Raw genomic sequence first — 17944 nt, 5'->3', positions numbered from 1 at the left:
GCTCAACTACCTGTCCCTAACCACAGCTTCCTCTTATTTTGACTCTAAATACTTTACAAATTAAGGTATATTTATCCTATACCCAAAAAACAGTTTTCCAAAAAAATTTCTTCAGTATTCTATGACACGCATTATTTTTCTATATATTTTGTTTAGTACATAATTGACCCCTTCAATGCTTGATGAACCACCCAAAGACCCCTTTCCCAAGACCGTATATATATATATATATATATATATATATATATATATATATATATATATATATATATATATATATATATATATAATGCAGATGCAGTAATACGTAAGAATGTACCGTCAATAACATGAAGTGCCAGGAATGATAATGACGCTAAATTGCTTACAACGTACATTTCCACATCATTTTCCTGCAAATTTATAATAGTATATTTCCACGTTGCATGGTTGCACAATGCAGTTCATTAAAGTCATGCTTATTTGTACCTGTAGACTATGCTTTTGTGCTTATGAGAGCTGTATTCTAGTTTTTGATAGCTGCAAGTCTGTGGATACCCAGACAAAATCTAATTGTGTATTTTAAGAGGTGAACAGAGAAGAGTTCACAATGAACTCAGCATTTTCATTATGGAAATCGACCCACAAATAGGAACCCAGGTCTTTCTCAAGCGATCTTGAAGATTAATCCTGCTGCTGGGGAGAGTTAACGAGATTTTGTCGGGAATACACCAGAAACCCATATATTGCTGCAATAACATACTAGATAGTGTAGCAAACTATGTAAAGCCTTAATGATTGAACCAGACTTCTGATACAACTCCATAATCCTTGATCTCGATATTTGTGTACTTTGTGTGTGGGTGAAGATTATCCAAGAATAAACCTGGCTCGAGACCTTGTCAATGATAATCCATTTTCAGATGTCATCACTGGCACAGGTCAGATGTATGTTCTCAGATATATCGATACTGGAACAGGCTGGGTATAGGAGGCCACCCTCTCTGTCCCAAACCCTCGCATGTACTTCCTTAGTAAACCATACACAACTTATGAAAAAAAAAAAAAGCTGTGTGGACGTCGCATATCCTTGACTTAGACCTACTTCACTCACCCCCTCACTATTTGCACAAACACGTTCTTTTTATAAGAATTCAACTTATCGAATAGCTTTCACCTTCACCAAACATTTGTAGAACCTTGTCATCTTGACCAACCTTGTCATCCACTTTCTCCAGATCCATAAATGCCATGCAAATCATTCAAAGCAAACACTTCAGACACACGTCCAATACCACTTCTAAAGCCACACTGCTTCTCCCCAATCTCTTGCTCTTTGATTGCCATCACTCCCATTCACCAGTCTCTCACACACTTAACCAGGTACACTCAAAAGACATACTTTGTACATTAAACATTAACTTTCGTCATCCTTATTTTATATGGTGGTACTATAAAGGCATACCATCAATCCTACGTTACCTCACCTAGAGCCATATATTGGAAATCCTGCTGACTAACAAATCCCTTATTGAAAACTTCAACCATAGTCCCATCCACCCCAGCTACTTTGCTGCACATTATACAAAGCTTTCACCACACCATTCAGCTCGACTCATACTCTGCATACCACCTCATCCTTCCCTGTCATCTAATGAATTCAGCAATCCTTCAGAATACTTATTCCATCCTCTAGGTACTTTCTTTGCTTGTTACAACTTCATCTCCTTTCACCAATGCTCCCCTTTATTGTCTTGTTCTCCTTACACTATTTTGCTCCAAAAACACTTTCTTATGCTCCCTAAATTTTGCCAATACTCTGTCATCCCATCTCTGATTTGCCCACTATTTCAGCCCCTGCAGCTTTCTCTTGATCTTCTGTTGCTTCCTTTTGTACATTTCCCAATAACTCTTACTTCTTCCTTACAGGTATCATCTATACAACTCTTCTCTTTCACTGGGAACTTAAAATCCCACCACTTGCTACCTTCTCTCAGCCTTCCAAATCCCCCCTTCCACATGCCACACAATACACCTGCACATGTAAGCACTGCTTCCCAAAGCATCTTCCATACTTTATCCACTTTAGTTCTGTTTTCACCTTATGCCATTTCTAACCTAATTTCTCATGGTATCTCCTCACACAAGCCTCTTGTCCAAGCTCTCTTACCTTCACCACCCATGTTCTTACCTCTTTTCTTAAAGCCACCAAACACTTTCACACTCATCTCCACCACAAAATGATCAGACATTGCAATTGTTGCCCCTCAAAGCAATCCAACTCTCTCCTTTGCATGTCTACCACTTAGTACATAATTCAATCATGCCCATTCATCCCTAAAGCCAATCATCCACACATACTTGCATAGGCACTTTTTTTTTTTATTTTTTACTGATATTCCTGATTGAGAGAGTGAAGGCATGTACAGAGCATCAGATTGGGGAAGAGCAGTGTGGTTTCAGAAGTGGTAGAGGATGTGTGGACCAGGTGTTTGCTTTGAAGAATGTATGTGAGAAATACTTAGAAAAACAAATGGATTTGTATGTAGCATTTATGGATCTGAAGAAGGCATATGAAGGAGTTGATAGAGATGCTCTGTGGAAGGTATTAAGAGTATATGGTGTGGGAGGCAAGCTGCTAGAAGCAGTGAAAAGTTTTTATTGAGGATGTAAGGCATGTGTACGTGTAGGAAGAGAGGAAAATGATTGGTTCCCAGTAAATGTCAGTTTGTGGCAGGGGTGTGTGATTTCTCCATGGTTGTTTAATTTGTTTATGGATGGGGTTGTTAGGGAGGTGAATGCAAGAGTTTTGGAGAGAGGGGCAAGTATGCAGTCTGTTGTGGATGAGAGAGCTTGGGAAGTGAGTCAGTTGTTGTTTGCTGATGATATAGCGCTGGTGGCTTATTCGGTGAGAAACTGCAGAAGCTGGTGACTGAGTTTTGGTAAAGTGTGTGATAGAGGAAAGCTAAGAGTAAATGTGAATAAGAGCAAGGTTATTAGGTACAGTAGGGGTGAGGGACAAGTCAACAGGGAAGTAAGTTTGAAGGGAGAAAAACTGGAGGAAGTGAAGTGTTTTATATATCTGGGAGTGGATTTGGCAGCAGATGGAACCATGGAAGCAGAAGTGAGTCACAGGGTGGGAGAAGGGGCGAAAGTTCTGGGAGCGATGAAGAATATGTGGAAGGCGAGAACATTATCTCAGAAAGCAAAAAATGGGTATGTTTGAAGGAATAGTGGTTCCAACAATGTCATACGGTTGTGAGGCATGGGCTATAGATAGGGTTGTTCAGAGGAGGGTGGGTGTGCTAGAAATGAGATGTTTGAGGACAATATGTGGTGTGAGGTGGTTTGATCAAGTAAGTAATGAAAGGGTAAGAGAGATGTGTGGTAATAAAAAGAATGTGGTTGAGAAAGCAGAAGAGGATATATATATGTGTCAGAGGTGGAGGGAACGAGGAGAAGTGGGAGACCAAATTGGAGGTGGAAGGATGGAGTGAAAAAGATAATAAGCGATTGGGGCCTGAACATGCAGGAGGGTGAAAGGCGTGCAAGGAATAGAGTGAATTGGAACTATGTGGTATACAGGGGTCGACATGCTGTCAATGGATTGAACCAGGGAATGTGAAGTGTCTGGGGTAAACCATGGAAAGTTTTGTGGGCCTGGATGTGGAAAGGGAACTGTTGTTTTTGGTGGATTATACATGACAGTTAGAGACTGAGTGTGAACAAATGTGGTCTTTGTTGTCTTTTCCTAGTGCTACCTCATGCACGTGAGGGAGAAGGGGGTGTCATTTCATGTGTGGTAGGGTGGTGATGGGAATGAATAAAGGCAGCAACTATGAATTATGTACATGTGTATATGTCAATGTCGGTATGTATATATATGTATACATTAAAATGTATAGGTATGTATATATGCGTGTGTGGACATGTATGTATATACATGTGTATGTGGGTGGGTTAGGCCATTCTTTAATCTGTTTCCTTGTGCTACTTTGCCTTTTCCAGCATACTACTCACAATGTTGATCATTTTTATTTACACCAAGTAAACCATGCCTCAGCTATCAGTATCTCCCACTTTTGCACCCAAATCTCCCTCCATCAAAATTGCTCCTCCCAAAACAATTGCCCCTTCCTCACAACTCAGATCATCACCCACCTATCGTAATCTATTTTCTTTCTCACCTACATCAATTTAAAACTCACTTCCTTACACTCCCTAATGTATTCCAAGAATTCCTTCTTCAGCTGAAGTGCCAGCCTTTTCTTTGTTCTCAGTCACACAAACCTTATACTTAACCTGTCAGACATTCCTAAACCATTTTTTCCCTTACTCTCGAGTTTTGTTTCACTTAAACCAGATCACCCAGGTTCTCCTCCCCAAATATACAGCTTGTTTCTCCCTCCTTCTTATTCTGGTTACATTCATGCACATACATTTTTGGGGCGTCAGCCTGAGCCTTTTTGGAGGATGAGAACTTTTTGATTGGTTATTTGTATTCTTACCTTTGGAAACTGAACATACATGGCTTTCCAGTTCCCAGCTCACAACAATTATCATTGCCTTCTACATGGAGATACAAGAGTAGTATTCTTTCTACACTTATCACAGGAATAATATGCAAATTAATAATGCACTAGAGTTGCCCTCTGCAAGTGACCTATTAAGAGTGTGGCACTAAAGGCCCAAAAAACAGCACTGAAATTCATCAGTTATGGAGGCTTTCAGCCATGGTCACCCCCTTTAGGGGGTTCCCAGAGGGAACAGAAGACATGAGATACAGATAGATAGATTGATAATGTGCAATATTGTTATCATAAAAGAAAAATTATAAGAAAGTACAACTGCTTAAAAAAACATTACAGACCTTTCCACTTTTAATCTGAAAGGAACAGATCTTGATAGTTAAATTGTCTTGAAATATGCACTGCTAGAAATAGAACGAAGTATTAGAAAACTTGGTTGCAATGTACACATATGAAGATTATGGATTTCCAGTATGCTATCTGCTCTATCTATATAAGGTATAAAAAGCCTAACTTCTATGTGAGTTACCCAGCTGTCTGAAGGTCTACAGTCCAACATGGTTCTGATGTGCCAATTTTAAGTATCTGTAAGACTTTAGATGACTATACATCAGATAATGTTAATATCAACAACTTACAGCTATTAGCTTCCACACAAGGAAGAAAATTTCATATATTTACCAATATTTTATTTAGAACTGGATCGATACAAGAGAAAAAAAATTCTCAATTTTTTATACAATACATGCAAGAAATGAATCAAAATCTTACATGAATTCAAGAAAAAAAATTTACCAAAAAGAGGAACAATATGATGAATATACATATATAACTGTAAATTTCAGACTTTGGATCTATGAATATCAAACCATTAATTTAAGGAAAATACAGGACAAATACTCCCAATATCAACTATATTCCCCTCACATACTAAATAGTTTTTCAAAACAACTTAATATAACACATAAGCTTTATGATCTTTTAAATAATAAAGCACTTCCTGATAGGCATGTGCATCATCTATTTGCAACTGCATGTGCAATTAAGTGCCAAATGATTGCCTTATATGTACACTTTTTAAAATACAATAATTTCCATTCGTAAACTTAAAACATTACAGTCTACGATGGATAACAGAAACAAATTAACTGAAATTTCAAGCACTAACATTTGATAAACTGGGGTTCAAAGGTGAGGACTGTTCATATATCAACACTGGCAATTCTAATTCATATAATTCAATTTGTCCGAATGACTATTTTAATTAACAATGTAGGCACAATACATATATAATTTACTGTAACATTAGAGGATCTTGGTCTACTCTAGAGAAAACAATTACCCCAAATAAAGAAGGATCTAGTTAATGTGATGTATACAGCAGCACCATCTTTCCTAATACAAATATTATCAAATTCTTAGGTTTCATTACTTATACATACTTAATTCTGCTTTTCACTTTATCAGTTCCAAATTATTAACTATGTCTTTCTTAAAAGTGGAGATATCTAAAACAACTGACGAATTAATATCTAAACAGAAAATCTAAGTAGGATTTCTGTTTAAAAATAAATTCTTCCATCACATAGTTCCTTGAGATTCAGTCATCAATTTGAAATAAATTCATTGTAGCTAACATATTTTTGCCAATCTGTTGAGCAATCCCGAACTTCAACAGGAAGATAACATACATTACTGACTTCATCTTATAAATATCTTTCATATTTTTTTAAATCATGGGCATTTTCTGGTGCACAGGGATGATATCAATTGCTGAATGACCCTTCAGTGTCTCCAAATTTTTTCTTGCAATGCTTAAAAGTTCATAATTGATATCTGCAGATAACATCCACTAAAAAATCTCAAGGCATCTGGATTAATCATGATTTGTTCAGCAGTCCAGAAAGTTAGCAGCCATTAGGAGCTCAAGAGCAATTTCCGGAGCAATAGGGAACTCGGGTATTTCTGTAGAGCTATTAGTGTACCGAACCTTGTATGTGAAATACATGCACACTTTTTGAAGAACATGTGACCTGAAAATATATGAAAAATCTATATTAATAAAAGGCTAACTCAACAATAATTATCCACAAACAAAAAACAATCCAACAGATACATGAATTTGAAATACACTTACAGGCCAAAGATGCCTCCCCAATTAAACACAATGCCACAAATCTTACATGAAATTTAACTAATGTTCATATAATTCAAAAACTGATCACAATGATGGAGACATAATCACCCTGCTGTGTTTAAAAGACTGTCACTCTATGATTAATCCCTTAAGTAGCTAACTGCAAGAGATACATAATATAGAATCCTAATTATCCTAAAAATTTTCAGCAAATTCTATTTTGTTAAATATCTATCAGCTATAGTAAAATAAAATCATTACTATCATTTATTCATATATTTATATTTATTATACTCTGTCGCTGTCTCCCGCGTATGCGAGGTAGTGCAAGGAAACAGACGAAAGAATGGCCCAACCCACCCACATACACATGTATATACATACACGTCCATACACACACACACACACACACATACCTATACATTTCAAAGTATACATATATATACATACATAGACATATACATATATACACATGTACATAATTCATACTTGCTGCCCTTATTCATTCCCGTCGCCACCCCGCCACACATGAAATGACAACCCCCTCCCCCCGCATGCAAGCAAGGTAGCACTAGGAAAAGACAACAAAGGCCACATTCGTTCACACTCAGTCTCTAGCCGTCATGTATAATACACCAAAACCACAGCTCCCTTTCCACATCCAGGCCCCACAAAACTTTCCATGGTTTACCCCAGACTTTTCACATGCCCTGGTTTAATCCACTGACAGCACATCAACCCCAGTATACCAAATCGTTCTAATTCACTCTATTCCTTGCACGCCTTTCACCCTCCAGCATGCTCAGGCCCCAATCGCTCAAAATCTTTTTCACTCCATCCTTTCACCTCCAATTTCGTCTCCCACTTCTCGTTTCCTCCACCTCTGACACATACATCCTCTTTGTCAATCTTTCCTCACTCATTCTCTGCATGTGACCAAACCATTTCAAAACATGCTCCTCTGCTCTCTCAACCACACTCTTTTTATTACCACACATCTCTCTTACCCTTTCATTACTTGATCAAACCATCATATCTAATAATAATAAAAAAAATAAATGTTAAAGGATTATGACAATATGTTTTACTCCTTTAACTTCATAACTTATGTTGCATATAGTGTAAGCTAAATTGTCCCCTGCCCCAACAGCTCAGTCTGTCACCTAGCTTCCCTAGCAAGGATCTGACATTTGAGGCTATGATATTTCAATGTTAAGTACCTCAGTACCAATAAAGCAACAAACACTATATTCTGGCCAGGCCTGTTGAGTATTCTTTTTTATTTTCAATAAACCTCAGTGGGTTTTCACAAGAATATGACCAAAACAAAGCTTATTTACATTAACAGATTAAAGTGATATACAGTGTTTAGAAATCAGAAACAAATAAAAGAGCAAACATAATTAAGGACATTTAAAAGTCACATTATGTGAAAGCTACAATGCAGACAACAACTATATGTTTATCAAAGTTTATAAGACGGAAGAACATTGATTGCAATGAATGAGCATAAAATAACTGGGGGTACCTGGTTTAAAAAGATATAAAAGTAAAAAAGGGTGGGTGGGGTTAATGGCAAATGGAAACTATTACATATGCTAAAGTGACAGGTGCTAAAGAGATACTTCTGAATGTACATGAGCTGAGAAGGAAAGCTGGTGGATGTGTGATGACTTTTTGGTGGAGGCAGAGGTGAAAGTTTGTTGAGGCAATGAAACAAAGAAATGATATGAGTAGGAAGAGGGTAGTGAAAGTGAGTTTGGAAAAGAGGCTTGTGTGAGCAGACACCAAGAGAGGCTGGGTTAAGAATGGCAAAGGCAAGAGAGAGCAAAACTTGGGGAATGGGTATAGAATGTTATAGTATTTATGGAAATAGTGCTTACATGTACAAGAGAAGTGGGCACCATGTGGAAGGTGGAATATAGACATGAGAGAAAGGGTTGTAAGTGGAGGGATGAAGAAGTAAGGCTGTTGGACAAAGAGAAAAGAGAGCTGTATGGGTGTTAGGTTATTAGGTACAGTAGGGTTGAGGGTCAAGTCAATTGGGAGGTGAGTTTGAATGGAGAAAAACTGGAGGAAGTGAAGTGTTTTAGATATCTGGGAGTGGATCTGGCAGCGGATGGAATCATGGAAGCGGAAGTGGATCATAGGGTGGGGGAGGGGGCGAAAATTCTGGGAGCCTTGAAGAATGTGTGGAAGTCGAGAACATTATCTCGGAAAGCAAAAATGGGTATGTTTGAAGGAATAGTGGTTCCAACAATGTTGTATGGTTGCGAGGCGTGGGCTATGGATAGAGTTGTGCGCAGGAGGATGGATGTGCTGGAAATGAGATGTTTGAGGACAATGTGTGGTGTGAGGTGGTTTGATCGAGTAAGTAACGTAAGGGTAAGAGAGATGTGTGGAAATAAAAAGAGCGTGGTTGAGAGAGCAGAAGAGGGTGTTTTGAAATGGTTCGGGCACATGGAGAGAATGAGTGAGGAAAGATTGACCAAGAGAATATATGTGTCGGAGGTGGAGGGAACGAGGAGAAGAGGGAGACCAAATTGGAGGTGGAAAGATGGAGTGAAAAAGATTTTGTGTGATCGGGGCCTGAACATGCAGGAGGGTGAAAGGAGGGCAAGGAATAGAGTGAATTGGAGCGATGTGGTATACCGGGGTTGACGTGCTGTCAGTGGATTGAATCAAGGCATGTGAAGCGTCTGGGGTAAACCATGGAAAGCTGTGTAGGTATGTATATTTGCGTGTGTGGACGTATGTATATACATGTGTCTGGGGGTGGGTTGGGCCATTTCTTTCGTCTGTTTCCTTACGCTACCTCGCAAACGCGGGAGACAGTGACAAAAAAAAAAAAAAAAAAAAAAAAAAAGGGTGTTACTGAACTTGCAGGGAAGGAGTGTGAGTTAGTGGGAGATATGCATAAGGACATAAGGTCCTAGATGCTGTAATGACTGTTTCGAAAGAGTCAAGTGGCCATCATGGCAAAGAAGGGTATGTTTGATGGTAAAGTAGTCTTGGTGATGCTGTAAGGATGTAAAGCATGGGCCCTAGGTATGGAAAAGAAAAAAAAAGTATGTCAGAGGGTGGATGTGTTAAAAACAAAATGCTTGAAGGCAACATATGATGTGAAGAGTGTTCACTAAGTAAATCACAGAGTAAGAAATAGGTGCAGTAGTAAAAAATAAAGATGTATGAGAAGCTGAAGAGAATGTCCTAAAACAGTTTGTACATATGGAGAGGACGAGAGAGAGGAGAGGCTGACTAGGAGCATGTATACGTTAAAAGGAGAAGCCTGAGAATGAAATGAAAGGATCAGAGCCTTACCATGCAGGAGGGTGTAAGGCATGCATGGGATAAAAAGAATTAGGAGTGACGTTATATAGAGGGAGTAACATACTGTCAATGGACTGAACTATGTTATATAAAAATCATCTGTTAAACATTCTCCATACTTTCTTCTTTATGTATGTCTGAAAGGAAATTTTGGGTTTGGATTATTTGTTACCTAAACAAGACGACAATCAACTCATTAGATTTTATCGCCTATACACTGCATGATTTTGTCAACCCTTCTCACAGTGCTAAAAGGAACCAAGTTTTCATATAAGGGCATTAGCAAGCCACATTATTCAGAAGCAAGTAAACACAATGTAAAAGTTTCAAGAACTTCACCATCTCCCATTATAGTCCAGCAGAGAAAAAGCAGAGGCTTCATAAAGGAAGAGGGATCTCAAAAAACTCCTCTTCCTATTTTTATCTTTGATGCTCATTCATTCCAGGAACTCCCTTAAGGAAGCAGCCATGGCAAAAGAGCCTCCATAACTGGTGAACTTCAGTGCCACTTCTTTGCCTTTAGCGCCTCACCCTTATCAGGCCACTAGCAGATGGCAACTTTAGCAGTGATTCTAAAGGTTCCTACCTAATGTTCCTATTGACTACTTCTACCTATTTTGTCTACCTAATGCTCCCAGCTAATTTTCTAACCTACTACTTTTAACTTATGCTGGTGCCTAATGTCCCTCTCTACTACTTCTACCTAACATTCCTACCTAATGCTCCTGCCTAATACTCCTACTTTCTACTTCTATCAATAAATCCTACCATTTTGCCAAAAGGCAGGGCTAGCACACTGCACTCACTGCAGGAAAATCTAGTTACAAATAATGAGCTGTGTGAGTTAAATATTGATCAGTTCTAGTTCACTACTCAGCCATCACAAGCCCTCCTGATACCCAAGCAGGTACCACAAGTAATATACCTCATTGGTAGGTGGCTACCTACCAACCACTACCAACATACTACTACAACAAAGTACTAAAACTACTTTACACAGAGCTGTAAACTTTTAAAGTCAAATTCTACAGTCAGAAGCATTTAACAAGCACTCACATGAAGAAACAGAGTTATTAGTATTTTCTTGCTAAAAGACTAAGAGAAAAACTCTGAAGAAGCTGATTCAGTTACAAAAGATGCTTCAAGATCTCTCAAAAAGACCTACAGGATTTCACAAAAAGACTGGTATTATGTCTATGGGAAAGGGTGAAAACTACATAAAAGATGTTAAACACTCTCCATACAATACTTTTTTCGATATGTATACGTTTGAGAAAATTTAAACAAACATGCTGTTGGTAGAGGGCACCTCTGGCACAGTGTTTTCAGAGGTACCTACCTAATGTTCCAGGTAACTACTTCCTAATACGTCTACCTAATGTTTCTGCCAAATGTTTCAACCTACTACTTCTGCTTAATGCACCAAGCTAATGTTCCTACCAACTATTTCTACTTAATGCTCCTGCCTAATGTTCCTACTCACGACTTCTACCTATTGTACCTAATATGCTGCAAAAAGGCATGTCTACTGTGAAGTCCTCACTGGAGGAAAATCTAAAGTTATGAAGAATAAGTCGAGTGAGTTACATTTTGTCAAGTGTTATGCATGACGAGGAGAAATTGTACATTAGTGAACAGAATGACAGCAGTCCAAATGTTGGTAAGGCAGAGAGAAAAGACAGTTACCTCGGTCAAAGGAGTTTAACTTGACAACCACTGAAATGCTGATTTACTATGCACCCATCACTAATCCTCCCGATATCCAAGTAGCTAGTACCAGTAACATAAATCAGATGAACTTGATAAGGAGCATTCAGTTGCCTGTGCCATTTCAGCTACCATAAAAAAAAGTTGTATACTTACGGTATCTCCCTAAAGTTGACCTCATTTGTTTCATTTTCAGCAAACTGTCCTGGACCAGACAACATGGCCTTAATTGTGCCAGAGGTGAGGGCGTGGTCTCTCTTGACAATAAATTCATGACCATCAGATGATATCAACTTTACATACATAGCATCAGGTCCTTCACAACCTCCATACACACGCTCCTCATCTTTATTGTCATCCCCCATCTTGATCTGTTACCTTATGAAGAGAAAAAAAATTACACATAAAGAAATAAATTTTACAAGTGCAATATATATATATATATATATATATATATATATATATATATATATATATATATATATATATATTATTCTTTTCTTTCAAACTATTCGCCATTTCCCGTGTTGGCAAGGTAGCGTTAAGAACAGAGGACTGGGCCTTTGAGGGAATATCCTCACCTGGCCCCCTTCTCTGTTCCTTCTTTTGGAAAATTTAAAAAAAAACAAGAGGGGAGGATTTCCAGCCTCCTGCTCCCTCCCCTTTTAGTCGCCCTTTATGATGCACAGGGAATTCGTGGCAAGTATTCTTTCTCCCCTATCCCCATGGATGATACACAGACATTTATATTCTATTTATCTATTATACTTTGTCACTGTCTAACGTGTTAGCAAGGTAGCGCAATACACAGACATACACATGTACAAATTCATACTTGACTGCCGTCATCCATTCCTGGCGCCACCCCATCCCACACGAAACAGCATCGCTACCCCCCGCTTCAGCAAGGTAGCGCTAGGAAGGCAGACAAAAGAGGCCACATTCATTCACACTCAGTCTCTAGCTGTTATGTGTAATGCACCAAAACCACAGCTCCCTATCCACATCCAAGCCCCATAGACCTTTCCATGGTTTACCCCAGACATTTTACGTGCCCTGGTTCAGTCCACTGACCGCATGTCGATCCCAGTATACCACACTGTTCCAATTCACTCCATGCCTTGCACACCTCTCACCCTCCTGTATGTTCAGGCCCCAATCATTCAAAATCTCCCTCACTCCATCCCTCCACCTCCAATCCAGTCCCCAACCTCTCCCCGATTGCTGTCTCCTGCATCAGTGATGAAGTGTCACAAAACAGATGAAGAATGGCCCATCCACTCATTAACACACACACACCCATACACAAATATATATATGTATGTATATATATATATATATATATATATATATATATATATATATATATATATATATATATATATATATTATCCCTGGGGATAGGGGAGAAAGAATACTTCCCACGTATTCCCTGCGTGTCGTAGAAGGCGACTAAAAGGGAAGGGAGCAGGGGGCTGGAAATCCTCCCCTCTCGTTTTTTTTTTCTTTTTTTTTTTCCAAAAGAAGGAACAGAGAAGGGGGCCAGGTGAGGGTATTCCCTCAAAGGCCCAGTCCTCTGTTCTTAACGCTACCTCGCTATCGCGGGAAATGGCGAATAGTATAAAAAAAAAATATATATATATATATATATATATATATATATTTTTTTTTTTTTTTTTTTTTTTTTTTTTTTATACTTTGTCGCTGTCTCCCGCGTCTGCGAGGTAGCGCAAGGAAACAGACGAAAGAAATGGCCCAACCCCCCCCATACACATGTACATACACACGTCCACACACGCAAATATACATACCTACACAGCTTTCCATGGTTTACCCCAGACGCTTCACATGCCTTGATTCAATCCACTGACAGCACGTCAACCCCTGTATACCACATCGCTCCAATTCACTCTATTCCTTGCCCTCCTTTCACCCTCCTGCATGTTCAGGCCCCGATCACACAAAATCCTTTTCACTCCATCTTTCCACCTCCAATTTGGTCTCCCTCTTCTCCTCGTTCCCTCCACCTCCGACACATATATCCTCTTGGTCAATCTTTCCTCACTCATTCTCTCCATGTGCCCAAACCACTTCAAAACACCCTCTTCTGCTCTCTCAACCACGCTCTTTTTATTTCCACACATCTCTCTTACCCTTACGTTACTTACTCGATCAAACCACCTCACACCACACATTGTCCTCAAACATCTCATTTCCAGCACATCCATCCTCCTACGCACAACTCTATCCATAGCCCACGCCTCGCAACCATACAACATTGTTGGAACTACTATTCCTTCAAACATACCCATTTTTGCTTTCCGGGATAATGTTCTCGACTTCCACACATTTTTCAAGGCTCCCAAAATTTTCGCCCCCTCCCCCACCCTATGATCCACTTCCGCTTCCATGGTTCCATCCGCTGACAGATCCACTCCCAGATATCTAAAACACTTCACTTCCTCCAGCCTCTCACCATTCAAACTCACCTCCCAATATATATATATATATATATATATATATATATATATATATATATATATATATATATATATCATTATGCTTAATCTCTGTTTCCCGCATCAGTGTGACTGATATATTCCAAAAAGAATACTGGAAATTAAGGTAATTACATATCCCTTATCTATCTTATCTATCATAGTTCAATAAAGTATGGTCAAAATCATGCTCTATAACTGCTACTGCCTTTCCTAAACACTACAAAAGAAAATCACTGAATTGTCAAAGCTCCTAAGAATACTAAGTTTGACCAATAAATTACTGAGACGTTTCTAAAATGATCCTAGAATGAAAAGAAAAACTGATAAAAAGAAAACCCTCCAGGTTCATCAATGCACCAGTGTCCACTACAGAAACAAATAATCCTAGGTTATATGCACCATCAATACGTGATGAGAATATCATCTGATACATAATCATAATCCAAATATCCACATCAAACATACATTCTACATGCTGCAAAAAAAAGCTGCTGTACAGCCAACCTATCATACAATAACCTAAATATGCTTCACGAAATATGGACCAGTCATACAGCATCTTTATTTCATATGCACATGAAAGATACTATGGTGTTACTCATGTGAAAAACATTCTTAAACTCCCAGTTATGTGCAATTTTCTTTCATTACTTACATTATGTGTGGCGATATATGCATATCCTCAGCACCATCACCTTCGTCCATAAATTCCACTCTAAAACACACCATCACTCGGATGGTTATTAAGGAGCACCCTTCATTTACATCCATGCACGTCTCAAGTTACATCATAAAGCCCTGGAAGTAATCGTACTTTGTTACTAATAAAGCACAGGCCATCACAGGGGATTCACTCAAGAGCATTAAAATTAGACTCACCTTAGGGTAGTGTACCCGTCCCTGGATGTAAACAGCTTATGCTTCGTTCTCGCCTCAAAACGAACCATTCATGATCGTGTTTCGAACCTCCCGGACCCATCTCAGCTTCGAAATATGAAATAGAATCCGATTTCGACTTTATTTCGAATATTTCTAAAATTGAACTCCTTTCCATAGCTCAATCTAATAACCAAAAAATTCAGTACATGAAGAAAAATTACATTTGTCTCCCATCAAGAGAGAACAAAGTGAATGTCTTCCTAAAAAACAAGGAAGCGAGTGGGATCATTTAAAGCTCAATTTTCCTATGGAAAACATAGGAAAGAAATACACTTATGTGACCAATGTTACCGACATGAGAATGTTTCTGTGAATGAAATACACTATACAGTGTAACAAATCATTCAAATAAATGACAGAGTCCAATATCGTTATTTCAACTGTATATTGGGTTACTGAACGTTATATTTCTTTGACCATTGTCATGTTCTTCCCCTCAAAATATCTCAGCGCTTCTTCGTAAAGGATGCAAAAGGATGTCATAATCGTCTTTTCGTACCGCATGATACAATTATATTAATCTTTGTCGAATCAAGTAGTCAGGTTTTATGGAGATCATGTTATGAAGAGCACTTTGAAGCAACATACATGAAGACCATATTCCCTCAATGTACTTCTCTGATAATAACTGTAGATTTATAATTATGGCCAGGATATAAGCACTGGTTTCTTGAAACGGACACAGAAGTTATCTAAGAATCCTGTTTGTTTAATGACAGGTCTAACTAGTTATTTTCTTTTGACCTAACTAGTCAGTGATTCTTTGGTTTAACAATGTTCCCTCGAACTTCATGCTCTTATGAGGCACTTTAATCTCCAGATTGCAACAAGGCCACGATGTGATGTCTCCAAATTCAACAATATATTGATAAACGTGACCAAGATATCCATTTTCTCAAAGAAAGTGACTTTTCTTACAGAACTGTGTAATAGGAGACTTATTCGTCTTACAGTGTTAATAGATTTTCCACTGTTCATAACTTGAAACAAATTCCTGTGTATTAAAGTCAGGAGATCATAAACTGTATTTCATATCCCCAGAAAATTATGTGTTTTCTAACAAATGTTTGAGAGCTACCCCTGACCTAGCCTAACCTAATACACTTAGGGAAATATTATGTTAGCCCTAACATTGCTGTCCTTATCTAAACTTGAATAAATCCATCAGAAAGTCGCTGGAGCCAAATACTGGTCTTTGAAATGGTTCCCAATCTATTAAAGTCATGAGAAAATCACAAATTACCTCCTGTGGTATTCCCTGGACTTGAGGTAGCATGAGAAGAACTTTCTAACAAATGTTTTACCCATGGGCTTACCTTGACCTAACATGCCTTGGTCAGGTGTATTAATACATTACGTCCTTACGATTTGATCAGGTCAACTTACCTACAGCTAGGCTTGAAATAGGTTAGAAAGAAACGGTACTCCAAGATTTCACTTTCCGAGGTGTAGTCTATTTCGATGAAAAAAATGGTTGTAGGATGTTAAATTAAATTGGATTAGGAAATGAAAATAATTCAGTAGCTGGCGTTCCATTCAGGGGTTAGGTTGGACTAGGTTAGGTTAGGCTACGCTAAGTTAGGCTAAGCTAGTTTAAGCTAGGTTAGGTTAGATTAGTTTAGGCTAGGTTAGGTGAGGCTAGGCTAGGTTAGGCTAGGCTAGGTTTAGGCTAAGTTAGGTTAGGTTAGGTTGGGCTAGATTGTTAGGTTAGGTCAGCTTTGGTATCAATAAGGTAAGGAAGGTTAAGGTACGGGTAAGAGTACATGGTAGAGTGGCTAGGCTATCTACAAAATATGGATTTGTAATTTACGATATCGTTACAATATAATTTACGACATGGTTACATTATAATTTACGATATCGTTACAATATAATTTACGACATGGTTACATTATAATTTACGATATCGTTACATTATAATTTTGCTGTGGAAGATGTTACATTAGATGACTAGCACGAGATGGGTCACACAGCATAAATGATGTATGTACCTTAGTGGTTAGTTATAACATCTACAGGTATTTCTGGATCCTAAATGAAAATTCCTTATCTAACCTAGCCTTAATAAATTCTGTATCAAAAGCAAGTCTCATATTTCTTTCAATTTAAAGTACGTCTCTGAAAGGACACGGTGTTCTCTCATAACCTGTTTTGTATTTCATTTAAATTAGTCAATTCAATCACAACTGTTATGGCCCTTGACGCAAACGCTAGTCAAACATTCTAAATAAAAAATCTATTTTATTCGTGGACCTTTGACGTGACATACTTATAATTTTCACGTTATTAATTGAAAGATTCACAATAAGTTTATGGAAATAGTTTGATTACAATATTTACTTCATTTTCTAATGTTCCATTCTTAAATAACTTCATTCATTAACAACCTTTCAATCTCCTACAAAACTTTAATCCATTCACAAAAAACTGACCCATTCTGTCTTGTATTTCAGAAATTTGATCAATGAAGGCCTTTTAAACCTTTAAAGAACCTTCATTCATAAATTGCTCCATTTAAACGTTGGCAGTTTAAAGATTCATTCATAAATTGTTCCATTTAAAGGTTGGAAGTTTAAACTCATTCATAAATTGCTCCATTTAAAGGTTGGTAATTTAAACATTTCATTCATTTAAAAATGTCGAACCTCGTACGGTAGTGTGATCCATTCATAGGATACTCATCATTAAATGGAATTCTCGTACAATTTACTCAACTGCCAAACGTAAATAGAGTATAGACTAAAGAAAATTATACCTGAACATCTTGAAACAGATTATTTACAACATTTCTTTGAAAATGGATTAGAATGGCAAGAAAATGT

The 17944-nt window shown here is 38.0% G+C and overlaps 1 protein-coding gene across 4 annotated transcripts; it reads right to left on the bottom strand.

The window, feature by feature from the left end:
* Window positions 1-5184: 5184 nt before the first annotated feature.
* EloC (elongin C) lies at window positions 5185-15169 on the bottom strand. Of its 4 annotated transcripts, none has more exons than XM_071685389.1 (4): window positions 15063-15142; window positions 14839-14981; window positions 11839-12053; window positions 5185-6541 (listed from the first exon to the last, which is right to left on the bottom strand). In XM_071685389.1, exons 3-4 carry the CDS (start codon window positions 12045-12047, stop codon window positions 6400-6402), a joined length of 351 nt encoding a protein of 116 aa, XP_071541490.1. In that variant the 5' UTR covers window positions 12048-12053; window positions 14839-14981; window positions 15063-15142; the 3' UTR covers window positions 5185-6399. The 4 variants fall into 4 exon arrangements, with proteins under 4 accessions (XP_071541490.1, XP_071541488.1, XP_071541487.1 ...); XM_071685387.1 differs by having other exon boundaries at window positions 11839-12060; window positions 15063-15140; XM_071685386.1 differs by lacking the exon at window positions 14839-14981 and having other exon boundaries at window positions 11839-12060; window positions 15063-15169.
* Window positions 15170-17944: the final 2775 nt, after the last annotated feature.

Source organism: Panulirus ornatus, chromosome 40, assembly GCF_036320965.1.
Source record: "Panulirus ornatus isolate Po-2019 chromosome 40, ASM3632096v1, whole genome shotgun sequence".
NCBI lineage: Eukaryota > Metazoa > Arthropoda > Malacostraca > Decapoda > Palinuridae > Panulirus > Panulirus ornatus.
This window is presented reverse-complemented; position numbering and strand designations above follow the sequence as displayed.

Bases quoted from the DNA above. Each gene is read 5' to 3' on its own strand.
- EloC (XM_071685386.1), bottom strand. From the start codon at position 12,047: ATGGGGGATGACAATAAAGATGAGGAGCGTGTGTATGGAGGTTGTGAA. The intron at 6,542-11,838 runs GTAAGTATACAA...ATATATTTTCAG, and splicing joins GTCAACTTTAGGGAGATACC to GTCACATGTTCTTCAAAAAG.